The sequence below is a fragment of the Epinephelus lanceolatus genome, chromosome 16 (assembly GCF_041903045.1).
Source record: "Epinephelus lanceolatus isolate andai-2023 chromosome 16, ASM4190304v1, whole genome shotgun sequence".
In the NCBI taxonomy this organism is placed as follows: domain Eukaryota; kingdom Metazoa; phylum Chordata; class Actinopteri; order Perciformes; family Serranidae; genus Epinephelus; species Epinephelus lanceolatus.
Genome location: NC_135749.1, coordinates 19,417,273 through 19,435,114, shown reverse-complemented (window position 1 = coordinate 19,435,114; position 17,842 = coordinate 19,417,273). Strand labels below are relative to the sequence as shown.

General features: G+C 44.2%; 1 protein-coding gene across 1 annotated transcript in view; it reads left to right on the top strand.

Moving 5' to 3' along the window:
• Nucleotides 1-17,842, top strand: part of jarid2b (jumonji and AT-rich interaction domain containing 2b) — a 124,621-nt gene that overhangs the window by 95,792 nt on the left and 10,987 nt on the right. Inside the window, exons 5-6 of the mRNA XM_033637081.2 lie at nt 7,438-7,656; nt 12,180-12,424. Coding sequence (XP_033492972.2) covers nt 7,438-7,656; nt 12,180-12,424 — 464 coding nt within the window. The remainder of the gene's footprint in view (nt 1-7,437; nt 7,657-12,179; nt 12,425-17,842) is intronic.

The following is a 17,842-nucleotide window of genomic DNA, read 5'->3' as shown; positions in this document are numbered from 1 at the left end:
GCACACACTCCTGGAAATGAGTCTCTTACATAAGACTCATTTCCAGGAGTGTGTTTTTCTTTGTGTGTGAACGTGTGTGTGTTCCAGTGTATGTGTGCACTGCCGCCGTGTTTACCTCTTTGCCCTCTGGGCCTTCTCCCATGCCTGCCAGCCCCATCGTGGTGCCTCTCTCTCAGGTTCAGCGAGTCCAGTTTCTCTGCTCTGCTTACATAACCCCTCAGCCCTGACCTAGTGAACCAAAGACCTCAGATTCCTAGTACGTGATTACACATAGGAGACAAATGTGGACTTTTCACATCTGCGTGTTTTTTTTTTTCTTTATAAGAAATGACTGCCAATCCTGGGAACTGTGCTTGGGACCTCTATCTTTGTAGCTGGATTGTTAGATTTGATTTTGTTTGATGGTATTTTTATTGTCTGAGAATCTCGCTTAACTAGAAGCACATTTCCACCCCTGGGAATAGGATATCGAGTCCGACAGCTACTCATTTGTCTCTTAAGTGCATTGCTGTTGTGACAACCAAATTTCCCTCAGGGATAAGGTACTTTTCTTTCTCTCTAATGTGTGATTGCTATTTGATTAAAGCCTGGAAACTGTACGAGAAGAGCTGTGACTTTCTCGTCACTCATGACGCTGTGCAAGAGTTGGTAGCGCAGCACCCACTGATTCTACATTCTCCTCCAAGAGCAGAGCCACTGTTTGTGGGGTTAATGGTTTTGCTGACATTAAGGAATGTCAATTGGAGATGTAATCCCTAATCCTCTCTCAGTCTCTCTCTCTCTCTCTCTGTTTCTCTCCTAGTGACTGATGAACAGTTTTGGCAGAGCTTAGCTGCAGGAGATAACTTTCCCTCTCCACGCCAGAGAACCTAGATTTGTCTCCCTTTCTGACCTTCCCTTAAAAACACCACTCACACTTCCTGCGCAGACACTCACACACTTTGTTCTAAGTCAGCACGTCCACATGTCCCCATGGCAGCTAAACCCTCCTGATTGACTATTTAAATTGTCCTCATTGTTTCAGTTCCAGTTAAGGGGACAAAAGAAGGGTAGCCAGAGAATGGAGGGTTTGTAATTATGCCCCCCCCACCCAAGAGCCCCGTTAAAAATGACAATCCTAATAGATTCTTTCAGACCTAATTATGATTTGTCTGCGGTCGGAATGAGGTGGATGAAAAGATGGTGTAATTGGGGGATTGGGCTCGAGCCCCGTTTGAGGTCTCGGAGACGGACTGAGTTATGTTTTTTTTTCACCACATGTGTGTGTGTGTGTTTAGGCACATTCATGTGTTTTCTAGGAGCTGATGGATTCAGGGTCTCTGGTATTGCAGCCACTCCCGTAATCGGGATGCCAGTGGTTGGTGTTGGACCACTAGATCTGTTCGGCAGGCTGGCTCTGTGTGTCTGTCTGTCGTTGTGTCCTCTCCCGTCTCCCTCTCTCCAGAATTCTAGACAGTCTTATTTTTGGGGATCTTGAATATATTAGAGGATACAGTTGTGCTATTGTTACATCTGTCTGATGTCTGGTCCTCGTCTTCTGCCATTCTGCTTCTTTCTGCAGCTTAAGAAGAAAGAAAAACACACACACATTTGTTTCCGTCTCTCTTTTCCCTCCTCACTTTCACAATATGCTCAATTTTTCATCTTCTTTTTAGTTTTCTCCTCATGTCAGCAGTTGTTTTACCATACCTCTGAGCCTGCTTACACCTGCCATTAGAATGTGTCTCCACATGCTTCTCCAGTGACCACTTGTGATCGGATCTCATTTACCCGCTTGATATGCAAATAATGTGAGTTATTTAGGTTTGTAAAGACCAAATGCCTCATTTTTTGTTTGCTTGTTTTTGTTTAAGCGACGGAAGGTTTGTTGTGTCATACACACACTTACAGCCTTTACTATTTAAAATGAGTAAAATTTTGCTTGGAAAGTACTGCTGCAGACCTGTAAGCTCCATGATGGGGACAGTTGGTAAGAGTCCACCTGGCCACAACCACACAGTAGCCCCTTTTACACTGCCAGATTTTCGGCGAATGTTGGGCTGTTTTGCTGGCAAGCTGCGAGCATTTATACACACAGAGCCGGATTGGCGGGTTGATCCAAGGTGCCCAATTTTCCGCCTCGTGGGGTAGTCATATTGGTGGAACCCTTTTGGTTTTAAAAGACCGAGGCGGCCTTCTGCCACGGGAGGGGCTGTTGATGACGCTACATGTGTGACCCACTGGTGGTGGATAAACAGGAAACAGCTGAAAGCAGAATTTAGCGAGCAGCTAGTAGCAAGAGGGAAGCGCAAACCTGACAGACACTGCAAAGATGAGCAACTGAGGAGACAAGGAATTGCGCGCCCTGCTTGTCCTCGCAAACGAAGAGGCCATTAACCGTCAAATGACAGGAATGGTGACGGACAGGCTGACTTATGAGAGAATCACCGAAAGACTGACTAGCTGCGGCTTCCCTCCCACGTCACTGTTTACGTCACACGCTGAGCTACACATTATGTTACTTGCTCATGCCCCCCATTGCCCCGAAAAAGGCACATTCTGTATAAACAAAAGCAGGTAGCATTTTGCCACACTCCCCAATTTTGTTTTTATACTGCCAATGCTGCAAAAAGACTGATTGGGCTTTCCTGCAAATTTGCACAATTCCTGTTTATAAAGGGCTACAGACAGAGCGAACTGTTAGCATCACATGGCTTACGCTACATGTCACTTCATTGTTGCCGTGAGATTGTTGGGACCATTTAACAGCTGCTGCTGTGTTAGCTCATGCTAACCAGACAGATGTTGATTTGACCGTTTGTCAGGAGTAGAGTGGCTGTGGTTGCCTGTGCAACTGCACCAACAAAAGTTTTCTCATCCTGTGGGGTGTCAGAGAAGCAAGTACTTTAGCTCAGTAGGGGTACCATCAATGTGGTCCAGGACACACTGGCGTAGAATGTGACCATATGCGGCTCAGACCACCTCCAAATGTGGGTCTGAGGAATCGGATCTCAAGACACATTAAGGACAGTTTTATTGCATTCACACCTGTTCACAAGCTGTCCACTTGTGATCCACTTGTGATCTGATCACTAAGGATGCATGTTAATACCAGGTGTAAACAGTGCCTCTTAGAATCTTGCAATGAATCCATTTATCCCCAAATACTGAACCCTACCCTGTTATAGTGGTTCCCAGAAGGACAGAGGTGTTGTAAAGGTACACACACACTTCCTCTAATGTATTTGAACGTTTTTATCTGCACTTCCCTGCACCCCCAAAAAAACGCACACTCTTCCCTTCGTCTCTGGTCCCCGGTGCCCCTGTGGTCTGTTTGCCATTGGCCCTCTGACCCCTGTTCAGAGCAGTAAATTACAGCCATTTAGCTAATGAAGCAAGTCATTAGAAGCTGATTGGGCCAGTGTGTGTGTCGCCTCTGTGTGTTTGTTTGGTCTAAGAGAGGAGCCTTTGCTCTGTCGCCAAGATAAACGAGGTGTCTGTGCGGTGTGTTTGTTCGTGTGTGTGTGTCCTTTGGTGCATGCGTGTGGCTTTTTTGTATCTGCTGGTGTGTATGTGCGCTGCGGTCACCCAACTCTTCCAGGGCTGATCCTCTGGTTAAAAGCCAGAAGATTGTACTTTGCTACAAAGTGGCACTGCTACACGAGTTCAACCACTTATAATTGTGTGCATCCCACTTCAGATGCTGTGTGCCAAGAAACCACAACATAAACACACGCTGGACAGGGGTTATGAGGGCTTCTTAAACCAGATGTGGTGTGAGAATCTATCCCTGCCTGCAAAGAAACATGCCTCACCATGTAGGTTATTAGGATTATATGAAGGCCATATTTCAAGATGTTGAGCAGTTACTTTTTGCCCTACAGATCTCCTTTACAAGTTAAAGAGAGCAGGTAAAACTCCAATATTATCTGATCAGGGAATCTGCTGCTACTACAGATTTCTTTCTTTCTCTTCAGCTCTCTGAGGAGATAATTAGAAACTGGCAGAGCTGCTGAGTGAAAAGCATGATCCAAGGCACAAGCAGATTTATTATTACCAGGCTGTACTTTTTAGTGTCTGAAAAAGCTTTGATACGAGTTTGAAATTTACACTGAGCTTTCAGAATAAATGTGATGTGACATGTGGTAACCGCAGGTCCCCCGACTGGCCAATAATAGTTGTTGGTGCACTTTAAAATGAAAATTAATCTGTGTTCAAAGATGTAGCTTATGCTTCAGAAATGTTGAAATACTTACTTCAATGTGCATATTATTTTATGTTCTCATCACAAGGGCAGAAAGTAATCTATCAAATCAACATTTCAGAAGTTGACTTCCAGCAGATTGTTGGTGGGGAAAGAAGAAGGATTTTCTAGCTTTCACGCTCCAGTGTTCCCTTAAGGGCTCTTACTTTCTATTCTTATTTTCTTATTTGACTCTGCACTGTGGGCTATTTAAAGGAGAATGCTTCAGTATTCAGCAGTACTCTGTCTGCATGGTACTGGTTAGCACCAGTTAAGCCTTGAACTGTGTCCTCTCCTTTGTCATGAGGAAAGCCCAGGCTTAGTCAGGCTGTCATTTAAGTATTGAGTGTATCCTCACACACACACACTTACACACACACACACACACACACGCACACACACACGTTCCCAAGCTGAGCTCCACTGTCCACTCACAATGTAGATGTGTTTCATATTGTGCATGTATCGATTATAAAAGGCTTTCATTTATTTTCTTCAGTCTAAAACCTACCGTCCAAACAGAGACGCCATGAAGCATTAGTGAAGTTTAGCAGCTAATTTCTATCTTGTATGAGATGTATCCTTCGTGTAAGTCTATTAGAAAACGTAATTATTTTGGTGTCATATTTGTGTTATCTCTATATTTTCATTAAGCCGCTTAATAAGGTATTGAATGTGTAAAATCTAAGATAAGTATTCAGCACCCTCCAAAACAAGAGTGCCGATTAAATAATTGGCTCGGCTAATTCTTAATTCACTCTGTGCAATTTTAAGTGCTCTGTATAGCTTAATGCAGGCTAGTTAAATTCAGCCTATTTTTCAGAGGCTTAACATTATTTTAATTGACACATAATCATGCATTGCTTCCCATTAATGCCCTTTAAACACGGTGGCCCCTAAAAAGGGTAATAAAACCCACAGTAGTTGCTCATGCTATGCTATCGATTTATAAAAGGATTCATAAAAATCCAGTTTCCTGCTCATAAATGGCCAGATTGAATCAAAGCTGTGGGGATGTTGCACAGCCACACATTCCGGTTAACTGTAACAACAATCACAAACATGCAGTTATAACATTACAAAGCCTAACTGTACTAATCTAAAATGATTTTATTAAATTTTGCTTACATTTTCCAGTCACACACACACACACACACACACACGTACACATAGACACAGGCTTCTCCTATTGAGGAAGGGCTCATTTCTTTCGTTTGTTTCTCAGCAGTTCGTGGCTAATAATAAAGATAACTTGTATATTATTGGAACATATGTATCACCGTGGGTTACATTTGTCCAGCAAGCTAGATGACTGTGGCTTTTCATACCTCTAGTTGGATCAGGGGTGCAGTAATATCAAAATGGCTGAAGCGAACAGTCGAGCAGAGGTTAAAAGATCAGTTTGGATGCGGCACAATGATCTTTCTCATAACATAATTTCCAAAATAACAGGAAGATACAAAGGGTTGGAAAGGAATTAAAGGTAATTTATGTAATGACATCCACTTGGGAGATGAATATCATATTTTGTTTGAATGTTAAAACACAAACAGTGTCAAGAATAGGAAGAAATACCTGCCAAAATACTTTGCAAACCAGTCGTCCATGTTTATCTTTATATTATTCGTATTATCATTGTGGTCCAGAGAAAATAAAACAGAATCAGAATCAGCTGTTTGCCCGTATTATATATACACAGGGGAGACACATGGTTGCAGGAATCTCCTGTATGAGGTAGCTCCTCTGGGCGAAGTCAATTCACAAGCTGTCCACACAAAAAAATACAAGCAATGAAGTGTCTTCCTGGTCCTTTTTTTGTGACAAGGATCAGCACATTCCTGAAAATATTTTTATGGTGTTTCTGGAAGCAGACTGAGGCATGATGCAGCACAACGAAAAAATAAACCATAAGTGGTTCATAACTGTTCCTGTGTGTATATATTTATATTTCTCTCCAAACACATAGCGCCAGTCACCACTGCTACACTCCATAAGCCTGCCTGAGTTTTTTATTCCTGCATCTGTATGACCGGACCAGCTGTTTTCACACTGATTTACGAGTGCAACATTATGAGATTTAATAACATAGCTTTGGGCTTTATGACCTTTTATGAGGGTGTGCGACTACATCCAGCTAACTGAGGTAACATTATAGGCTATCCACTGCCAAACACCATTTACCTCCTCCCAGCACGTATTGAGCTAGATTTCTCAGAGATGACAATGAAAGTGATTGAGAGCGACAGAAAAAGGAAAGCGAGAGAACGTCGGCTTTCTTCTCCAATAGGAGGAGAGATTGACAGTAATCCTGTCTGGAAGAGTGAAAGCGGCAGATTTGGGATTAGCTCAGCAGTGACTCTTTGGTTTTCTAAAGTAACTCTTTTACAGAGTTAGATATTTGAGCACATGTACAGTATATATGTCTCAATAAAGCTGTCAACATCCAGAGTCTCGGTGCAAAGACGGCCTGGTTCGTACTCCCAGCGCTCTGGCTTAAGTTCAAGCCATCAGAATATGTTGCAAGTCATCCCCTCCCTTCCTCTACACTGTATATAGTAATGCCACTCAGATTGTTAGAACCACTACTGCTGCTAATATCTTGCTGTGGCATTTACAGAGAAAACTCCAAAGATGAAGGTCAGTGGATAGATGGTAAATCCATTGATGTTAGATTGAGAGAAGACAATAGAAGTTTAGCCCGATTCAGACACAGAATGAAAACTGTCGTCGCTTTGCAAATCATTTGAATATTGGACTGTGTATGTCCTTGATTTTGTTTGTGCGAATACAACAATGGAGGAGCTATGTGCAGAGCAGTTTACAAAGCATCAATAGGCCACCAGCTGGGATAATAACAGATGAAAAAAACAGCAGCACAATTACCATTATTCACAAACGCTTGAGCAACTTCTATTTTTACATTAATATTTCACCACTCACATATTGATGTTGATTCATCTGCAATGTCAGAGATTAGAATAAAAAAGGAAAGACAATTTTTTTCCCATACATGGACAGCTGGAGGTCTTGCAAAAAGGTGTTGAGTTTCGAGTAGACTTACAGAATTACAGTAAAACTGTTTTTCAGCGCCTTTTTCTTAATTCAAATTGTACTTTTTTCTTTTCCCTCCCCCGACCTACCTCTTTATTATTTATCCCCCCCCCCCCCCCCCCCGCGTCCCTTTCTCCTCCTTTCCTCCACCTCTCTGCACTCAGGTTCATCGGCCCTGCCCAGCAACATGGCCTACTTTGGAAGCTCCCAGGAGGAGGAGGACCTGGAGGAGGATGACGAGGAGGAGGAGGAGGAGGTGAGGAACGGAGGCGGGATCCACTCTCACGGCGGGGGAAGCAACAGCCAAGCCTCGGCCTCCTCCTCCTGCCACTCGACACCCCGCAAGGGCAAGCTCCCCGCCAGGCAGCCGCTCAATGGGCACGGTAAGGACGGGACTAAAGCTTGGAGCAGCACAGAGTTGACTACAGATTCCGAGAGTTTGATGGGGAGTGCAGTCATGAAAAGATCCTCTGTGATGAAGGAGGAGTTAACAGAGAAAAATCAAAGAGAAGAAGTGCAGGGTGTAGCGGATGAAAGTGAGGGAAGAGCAAGAAGAGATAGGTGCTCTGAGGGAAAGAGATGGATGAAGAGGGAAGTTAAGGGGAAATGAAGAAGAAGGGGAGTGAAGGATGATGCACCAGCACAATAAGTAGAGAGGAATGGAAAGATCCATTTTGTGAGAAAGATTCGGAGAGAGTGAAGGATGGAGAAACACAACGGAGAATGAAAATAAGTCGGGGGCAAACAGGAGCACAGAATGAGTCATGGGACAGAAGAGTAGTGGGGCTTGTCTCTGTGTGTGAACGTGAGCAATTTCCTAAATTTGCACTCTTGTTTTCCACTGCAGAGACGGGGGTAAGTCACATGGGATAGCAGAGCAGCACATCAACTCTTTCCACCCCAATTAACACTTAGCTTGCTAAACCCTAACAAGGTGTTTATGCACGCACTGCAACAGCTGGCCGGGGCCTTCTGCACACCCGCACACATACACACAACTCAGTGACAGCGTATGTACACCCCTTGGGGCACATAGACATTTGGATGAATACACATACACACGTGCACAACATTTAGGAAATTGCATGCATGCGACTGAGCCCATGAGAACAGACTCACTCCCAATCCCAACACTGATGACTATAAAAACAAGTATGCTGAATCTTATTAATAACACATCAAATCACATTTTATGGAATCCAAAATATTGTTACTCGAGTTGTTTTTTAACATAGTAATGGAGAAACGATTTCAACCTAGAGGCCTTCCCTCCCTGGCAGACTTTGGAGACACAACCCTTCTGGCCAGGCGTTTCCCCACAAAACAACGGCTGGATTTCATGGTTCCTCCTTTTCACCCTCCCTGACTCTCTCCCTCCCCCCTTTAGTCTGCAGAATCGCCGCCAGAAAGGTTCAAAAGGTGAACGCTTTGCTCAGCTCTTTCCTCTGTCATCTTCTCAAGAATGTGGAGGAGGAGAGAGACAGCAGAGAGACTGGTAGGATTAAGAAAGAAAGAGGGAGAGAGGTCCATAGATTTGCTTGAACTGAACTCTTGGAGAACCGTGCACTGCCTTTATGTAGTTCACTGATGGCATCCACCCCCCAAAAGCACACACAGATACGGAGACGTCTCTCTCATTCTTTCATGAACATCTGTAGCTGCAGCTTGAAACATAAACTGTACATATGCACATATCTGTATAAGGAGCACGAACAGTAGGATAGTGAAACCTGTTTGAACAAATCCAGGCTTGTTGTGTGCATGAGGACAGCTTAGTCTCCTTTCTTATCTCGTATACCAACACTGTTTGCAAAGCAGCTCGGCGCCTTCGCTGTGATATGCTGAATAAATAGATAAGAAGGAAATAGGCAGATATACTTTGTAGGGCACAATAGAGATGAGGGGGTTAAGGACACCGAAACAGACACGTGTAGGTGTGCACACACACACAGTCGAGACTCGGCCATTGCTGCAGTGTTGTGACAGTGTTTGTGCTGTGTTGGGTATCGGGCACACACACAAAGAGACAAACACACACACACACACCTCAGTCCATTTTGCGGTTTTAAGAGTGGTGTCAAACGTGACACTTTAATATGCAGCTTGGGCCACTCTCCAGCCGGAGCAGGGTTATATGGGCTCTTAGGGAGGAGGAGGAGGAGGAGAAGGAGAAAGGAGGGGAGGTGGTTGAGAAAAAGGAGAAATAGAATTAGTGGAGAAGAGTGAAACATTTTATTCTGGGAGGTAAAGAGAGACAGGAAAGACCCTACATTGTAGGCCATTCATCAGCGCTCCGTCCCTCAGCTCCTCTCTCCCACTCGGCCATGTGCCATGTTGACATAGCTAAATTAAACAGCTTTTATTGGGCTCAGTTTCTTGCTTAGCTCACTTCTCAAAATGTCAGGATTTCTCTCATTTTTCATTGACCGGGGGGCCTGAGAGACTCGCAGACGCTCACTTGTGGTTATGAGTGGATACATACACACACAGTGGCGCACATACAGAAACATGCACTGATGCTCAAAGATGTACACACATATCGCCTAACAACATGCGCCTTGCTTTGCAGAGTATACTGTATATGTTGTACGTTGCATGTGTGCTTTGAAGGCTGTGTGTGTTTGTGCTGTGGCCTCCTGTCATTCTTTCCATACAGCGCGTCGCCTGTTGATATTAAGACGCCGTGAAACTTTAAATTGAGCCCCATAAAAGGTGAAGAGAGAGCTATTGAATGTGTATGTTAATTGCCTCGCTCCTGTTCAACTCGCTTAGCATCATCCCCGGGGGTTGATGGAGCCTGCGTCCATTTTGAACAGGTTCATTGACATGTAGCATAAAGACGTTTTCATGCACACCTTAAATCATGCATAGTTTACTGATTGGGGACTATATGTTAGCCAAAACCCTGTCGCTCCAATGTTTGTGCGGGCTTTTCCATTGGTCGTTGTGGTTTGGTGCCAGGGGTTTATATGCCATTCTGCACTACAGGGGGGTATTGAGACTTATGTCCACATATTGGCATTGGCATAAGTAGTAGGTAGCCTGAAAAAACATAGTATATGTCCGACGGTATTTACGCCTTACTACCTGATAGGAACTTTCCACAGTGTCCTGTTTTCTTCACAGTGGCTTATTTTTTATTTTATTTATTTACTTTTTACTTGTGCACATAAGGAATCAGGAACTGGGTTGCAGACCTTAAAAAAATGTATATAAAATGTGTACATATACCATACACATCATGCAAAGCTTAACTGCAGTCTGTCATGTTGCTGCACTCCTAGCAGAGCCCTAGACTAAGAGAAACCAGTGTTGTAGTCAAGACCACCTTAACTGAGATCAAGTCATTACTAGGGTTGGGTGAAATGGAGAAAATCAATTATCATGATATCTGTCAACATTGTGACAAAATTGTAAGGTTCACTAAAGGGCTGGGTTTCAGTATTATATCAATATTGTGTCAAAAGATTAGATATTATCTTAGATTTTTGATATCGTAAGTGTTTTACAGGTTTTAAAGGCTGCGTTACAGTGAAGTCATGTCATTTTCTGAACTTATCAGACAGTTACAGCTGTTCTATTGTTCACCTTTACCTACTTAATCATTATATGCACATTGCTGATGATTATTTATCAAAAATCGTGTATCGAGACAAGACCAAGATTTTGAGGGGTTGAGACTGATGCTGTGTCTCAAATCGCGTACTTCCGTTAGTACACTTCCATGTAACATACTATGTGCACTATGTACTTGTTGGCGTAGTGCGCGAATTTCGACAGGGTAGCGTTGTCTCAAACCAAACACGGCCGTTGTGCACTTTACAGAAATGACGACTGCACATTTCGACCTCTTCTTCTTTAAATGCCTAATGTGCAGCTGTTAGCTAGTTAGCAAACTAGCATTAGCATTCGCATTATCGTTTGCGGTACCAAATCTTTACAGACTGCTAAATAAACATACTGCTGGCTTATACCCGACAACAGTATAGTGGTGCTTAGTGCAAAAAACACATGTATTTGTACAATGCAGTGACGTCCACGGTTGCACAGTCCTCGGTCGCCATTTCCAGTTTGAAAAGAGGTCCCTCCCTTTCCGCTACGTAGCCAAGATGGCGACCATTGAGGGCGAGAAGTGTCTATGCTTCCACACTCATTCACACTTCTTGACCGCTTTGAGTGCACCATCTGGTTACTCATAGTGCACTGCATTTTTCCATACTTCTCAGTGTGAACGCACTTATGCACTCAAAGTGTAAGTACAGAAGTATTCAATTTGAGACACAGCATGAGTCAAGACCAAGACCAGACTATTGTGAGTTCCAAACTGCATGACACAGTTACAATAAAATGTGGAACATGCAAACCATAGGCACTCCTCAAATGTATCTGAAAGACCTACAGAAAACAAATGAAGATTACTTTTTCTTTCACCTCTTTTATTGCCATACTATACGTGTGTGAGTGAGTACCATGAGAAATAACCTTCAGAAAGTGGTCTTGAGATAAGTCCCGAGAACAAGTCCAATCTCACATACCACAACACCAAGAGGAACCTTAAGGTCTCTCCATTATCAACAGGAAAAATGAATTGTCTGTTTCATACACTGGAAGCAGATAACTAAACCTTAGGTAGCTTCATCGATAATCACTGGTCAAGAAACAGTACAATATTGCTACCTCATTTATAGCTTTATTAAAAAAAAAGTCTGTGGAAAAACAATTATCACAGCAATTTTCTTCCCAAACCATTTCGACTAAATGTCATTTCAGCTAATTTCAAATCTAATTTCAAGTACGTGAATAGCCACTTAAAGCTAACAAGAGATCTCTCCTTAATTGTGTTTGAGATCCTCCTCTCCCACATTAATTAGGAACACACCTGATTCTTCTCTTTCTCCCTCTGCAGTTTTGAACAGCCACGGCAAAGCAGGGACGAGGGAGAGTCCCAGGCCGAAGGCGGGAACTCACGGCAGGGACGCGCCTGCCCCGCCACTGCCACCTCCGCCGCCTCCTCCTCCACCCCTCCTGAGGGAGCGCAGTGAGCGGGCGGAGGCGCGAGAGCACGTGAGGGAGCAGCAGGCCCTGGCCAGCGGTCGAGGCTCAGCCAACGGGCTGCCGCCGAGGAGAGCTGCTGAGGAGCTACGCAAACAGGTACTGTGTGGGCAGGAGCACCTGGTATTGGAATTTCAAAGCTGTAACATGCTAAATATCACATGGAAAGGAAGAGGATGAAAGAATTTCTATAGCTTTCCCAAGAGAGCCTTGAAAATGTGACAGCAGGGAAAGTGTTCGCCTATAGGGAAACGTCTGTGGTAGCTTTTTTATAACTGGAGATACCAGTGAGTATTCTGTATTAGAAGGCTCGGGTTGCCGCATGTTTGTTTGGCTATTATGCCCATTTGAAATCCTCCAATCCTCTTGACTCTTATTTTCATTTACCCATCTGTCACATCCTCTTTTTATCTCCCTCTCAATGATTTCTCCTAACTACTCCTGTGCCTTCGCCGTCTCCCTCCTCTACTTTCTTTTTATTGCTGATTTCCTCCTCTGCCTTGTCCATGCTCTTCCTTTTACCCTCTCCTCTCCTCTCCTCTCCTCTCCTCTCCTCTCCTCTCCTTCATCCATTGTGTCTGGGAGAGTAATGATTGTGTTTTGGCCTGCCGCGACTGCAGCTATATTTAGTAGTGTTGGCTAGGGGCTGTGAAAGCCTGCCTCCCTCTCCATGGCACTTAGCAGGTTTCAAGGAACCCCACAAAGTAAAAGAAGAGGAGGAGATGGAAGAGAAGGGGGCAGGGGTGGCTCCAGTCAGAAAACTGGCATTGGTATGATCACATTAGCTCATCAGAAGCAATTGTCTGCTGAGGCACCACATTTCATTCTCGGTCTTTTTCTCTCCCATAATCTGTCTGCTCTCTTTGCCTGCTCTCTGTCTTCTCTCCCATTTCCTTCTGTGCCTTTTCCTTCCTGTTGAATGGCACCCTCCTATCCAGTGTTGTTGTTATTGTGCTGATGCAGACTCAGGCATGCGCTTCAGGTTTTTAAAGTGGCTGGAATTGTCCAGTAAAACCAACAATGAATCTCAATGAGAGTGACTGCCTGCCAAGACAACTTCGGCCTCAGTTACTCGCTAGTCTTTGTTCTATCATTCTTCCTCTACTGTTTTTTTTTTCCAGTTCACTATTGGCACCCTGCGTGATTCTTTCGACTTCTCTCATGCTGTTTTGTTTTTTACTCCTGCGCTCTCATTTCACCTTTCTCTCATTATATCTCTGCTCTCTTTCACCTATTTTCTCTTCATGCTCCACTCTCTCTCTCTCTCTCTCTCTCTCTCTCTCTCTCTCTCTCTCCCCCTCTCTCTGCTCCTGTGTCAAACAGACAGATCTCGCCCTTGACAACATGGCTCCAATCATTTGGAAGGATTAGTGCTTCTCCCCCCCCCCTCCTCTCGCTCTCCCTTCAATTAGCATGAACAGTATGTGTGTTAACCACGTGCGCTCAAGACTCGCACACATTTATACACACGACCAACTGCGAAAATACAGGCTAAGCCATATAAAAGGTTAAGTGATTATGTAGCCGTAAAACGAACTCGGGGTTGTGTGTGTAAAACCGAAGGGTAAAGGCATTATCATAATTCAATTCACCGTGATTCAGTTCTGCTTAATTTAATAGCGGCTCGTATCAACAAAATACATGCGCCGTAACAGGACCTTTTTATAAAACAATATGATTCTATCCATTTTAATTCAATAACAAAAGTGGGGATGTCAGCAAAGCAGCTGCACGCAGCAGTGAGCGCAGGTGGAGTGTGCTGGGCCAAACCATTTAGCCGACTCGGCATCATTTGAAAAAGACTCTTTCTTGTTGCGCTGCACTTTCTTGTTCAATTGTTTATCCTTAGCCATCCTCAATTAACCTCCCTCATAGTACAACATGTACAGAAGTAGATAAATAAACCAATAAGACTTAAATGCCCATTAAAGGTTACGTAATGTATTCCTCTCCTGTCTTTTTGTAGCAAGCCTCTTTCTCCAGCTACTGTATGCAGATCTCTTATGTTAGTTTATAAAAGGGGTTTTGCATTGTGTGTGTTATTAGTGCCAGGCTGTAGTGACCTTTCTCTAGCTGCTTAAAAGTCAACCTGCCCAGGGCCGCATCGCATTGCTCCCTAATAAGACAGCAGAGGGGAAAGAAGGCTTAAGCCGGATTTATGCCTCGCCGTCGAGGTGTTCCGGCAGTCGCACCGCAAATGACTCCAGTGTAGGAATTGATTTATAGTTCAGCATAGGATTTAACCCGTTGATAGTCATCTTGCCACCGTGACACGTGATGGATGTGCTTGCCATCAAGCTGTGTCATGCATTATATATACCCAAAGTTATGTCCGTCATGGTGAGGAGGAGGAGGAGGAGGAGGAGGAGGAGGAGGAGGAGGATTGCACCGGAAATGGTTTTTGCTAGATCACAACAAGAGCATGACGGAGCATCTCTTCAATTTGCCATGTGTACTTCGCCTCAGCAGTCTTGACCAGAATAGCGTTGGCGAAATAGCCAAAGCTGACCAGTCACACGCAGTATCTTTCTTCTTGTGTAGGCTGTGATTAAAAAATGTGCCCAAACTCTCCTGCATCCCCAGTTCCTTTGTCAGTCAGCAGGGTTTTGCAAGGGTTAAACTTTCCCCTGTCTTTCTATCCTCTGGCTGGCCTTCTCTCGCTGTCTGTCTTTCCCTCCCCTCCATCGCCCCCCCTCTTCTTCTCAGGGCTGGCTCCTGCAGATGTTGCCTGTTAAAAGTCTTCCTGCCAGGCCTCAGCTGGGCTATAGCAACACATGATGTCATCTAGACCCACCTCCCTCTCACTCTCCCTCCCCTTCCCTCGCTCACATGCGACCGAAATCCACTACAGATACAGAACAGTCTCCGGCTGCCAGCCTGTGTGTGTGTGTGTGTGTGTGTGTTCTATTTTTTTCCCTTTGGCTTCATTGTCTGTTTTGTTCTGTTCATCGTCCTTTTTATTTCTGTTCACATCCTCTCTGCCAGTGGCTGTTAACAGGAGTGAACTTCCATATCCATTTCTTTCTTTCTGTCTTTCTTTCTTTCCTTTTCCATCTTCAAGTATCTAAACTAGCTCCTGCCTCTTTACGCTGCCTCTTATTCTCTCCTCATCATCACTCTCCTGCCATCCTCCTTCACCACCAGACCGAATAATTACAGTGAGAAAGCAATGGAGACTTTCCAAGCACCCCTGATGAGAGCCGGTCCGCTGAGCCCTCCTGTGGCAAGAAGCAGTCATGACAGCGTGTCTCTCAGATTCAGCGCTTTGTCAGCAAACTGTGGCTGAACAAATGTAGTAGTTATGTGGACAAGTGCTGCTTTAGCAGGTTGTTACTGTATCAGCATCAGTGTAGCACTAAATAAACTGTCACACAGGACTTTTTATTGATTTGGCTCATTAAACAATTAAAAAATAAGAACTTTGTGAGGTTATGTGTCAGATTGGTAGTTCATTCTTAAATAAAAATCGCAAAAGTGTGCAGCTATTTTGCAAGGAATGCACATAATGTGACGTGAAATGTGTATTGTGTAAAAACAGTAGTGCTTTTTTGGCTGCCTCGAATTCTTTTTCAGTCCCCTTTGCATCCCTTTTCTCTCCTCTCCTTCTCAACACCCCTTCTTTCCTCCCTCTCTCCTTGTCACCCTGTGTTTTTCCATTGTGAGGAGGTGTGTGTCTGTGTGTGTGTGTGTTGGAGGGAAATGATTGACGGAGGCAGGGTTAGGTTTCAGTCCCCCCTTATCTTTTAATGGCCTGGTCTTTGTGTCGGCCCCCCGCCACCTGAGACGAACACAATACAATACATGCACACACGCGCACACACAGACGTACACACACACAAGTGTGACACAAGAGCCCTTCAAAGGCAAACCTGTCAATGGGCCGGCTGTCACCTCCCTCCTGTGGCGCCCGGACTGTGATTGATAACTCCATCTCTCCCATCCCTCCTCCTTTCTTTCTTCTGTGGTTCACTTCCAGCTGGTCTGGACAGAAACACACACAGATACTGGAGACGGATAGCAGCCGAACATGTTCATATATTTTGACAATCAGGGCTCCACGAAGACTTATGTACGAGTGTGCCTACCCCTACTTTGCATGCATAGTTTAGATATTTGAAAAAAAAGTTGCACGAAATACCGTAAGATGAGGTAGGCCATTTATGTTAATACAACTCCAGAAACATGACCTCCAGCTCAACCCATTCAGATACTGGCAGCCAAATACTGATCTTTAACTTTCCAAGATCTCCTAACACTGTAGCCATCTTTCTCTCACACACACAGACGTAGACTAAGCAGAGAGGAGGGAGAAGGAAAAGGGAATGAGAAACTCCTGGCAGCGCTGAAAGTGGGCCATGAAAACAATAAAGAGACGAGGAGGGAGAGGAAGAGAGAAAAGTGGATATTCTTAGAAATGCATGCAGGGGAAATAAGTAGAAGAAAGGAGATGCGGGGAATGATGGATTGAAAGGGAGAGTGAAAGACACAAAAGGCGAGACGGAGTCCTACACAATTTAATATGTACATTGTGGATTTTTACGTGTGCAGAGCCAGCTGTAAAGCTCTGTGCACTGAGGGAGAGGGTGACCGTGTTTCTTCCCACAGCTGTAGCCTGTGAGCCAGCAATGGAACCAGACACCACTGTACCAAACCTCTGATCTACAGCTGGGGGCCTCAAAGACATCACACACATTCATGTCCACATACACAGCTCTCTGTCTCTCTCACACACACACACACACACACACACACACACACACACACACACACAGGAGCTTTATTCATAGCACAAAAATTGAATTATAGCATTTAAGGAAACCCATAGCAAATAAAAGGCTGTTTTTATGCGCCCCGATGGGTTTTTATTCCGTCCCAATGACCCCACCTCCTACCTCATACTGTCCAGCCATCTGCTAGCATAAAACCATGGAGCCATCCCTGCTTTCCCTCTCATGTCATCTCTTTTCTTTTTTTCTCTACCCGCTCTAAGCCGTTGTTTATCTCGGGATGTAGTGGTTTTGGTTTGCACATATCCTTCTCTAAATCTCGGCCTTTGTGTTGACAGCAGTTTGAGCTGCAGTTTATAGTAGTGTACTGCATTTGAAAGTATAGTAATCAAGACAGTTGATCGGTTCTCTAATGAATAGAGTAGGTTTCCACAAATAGCTTTGGTGCAAGCGGCCAAATGTTTTACTGCAGCACTAGCATCTGAGTGTTTGGCCTCTTCATTGTGGAGTGTGGGTGCGCCCACGCCCCTGCATGTGTCTTGTCGTGCTTTCTGATTATAGAATTTGATCTGTGTGTGGGTACATTTTGGGAACATTTGTTGCTATCTTTGATGCAGTAGTATTTTTAACTTTCATTTGTATGTGCTCAACATACAGATATGTGATTAAAGAGAGTTTTTTATTGAGAGATTTAAGCTTGCCGCCCAATTTCCCTTCCAGCAAAAATGATTTTTTTTCCAATATATTTCTCAGTGACTTCATATTCATGATTGATCCACAGCATTCTGAT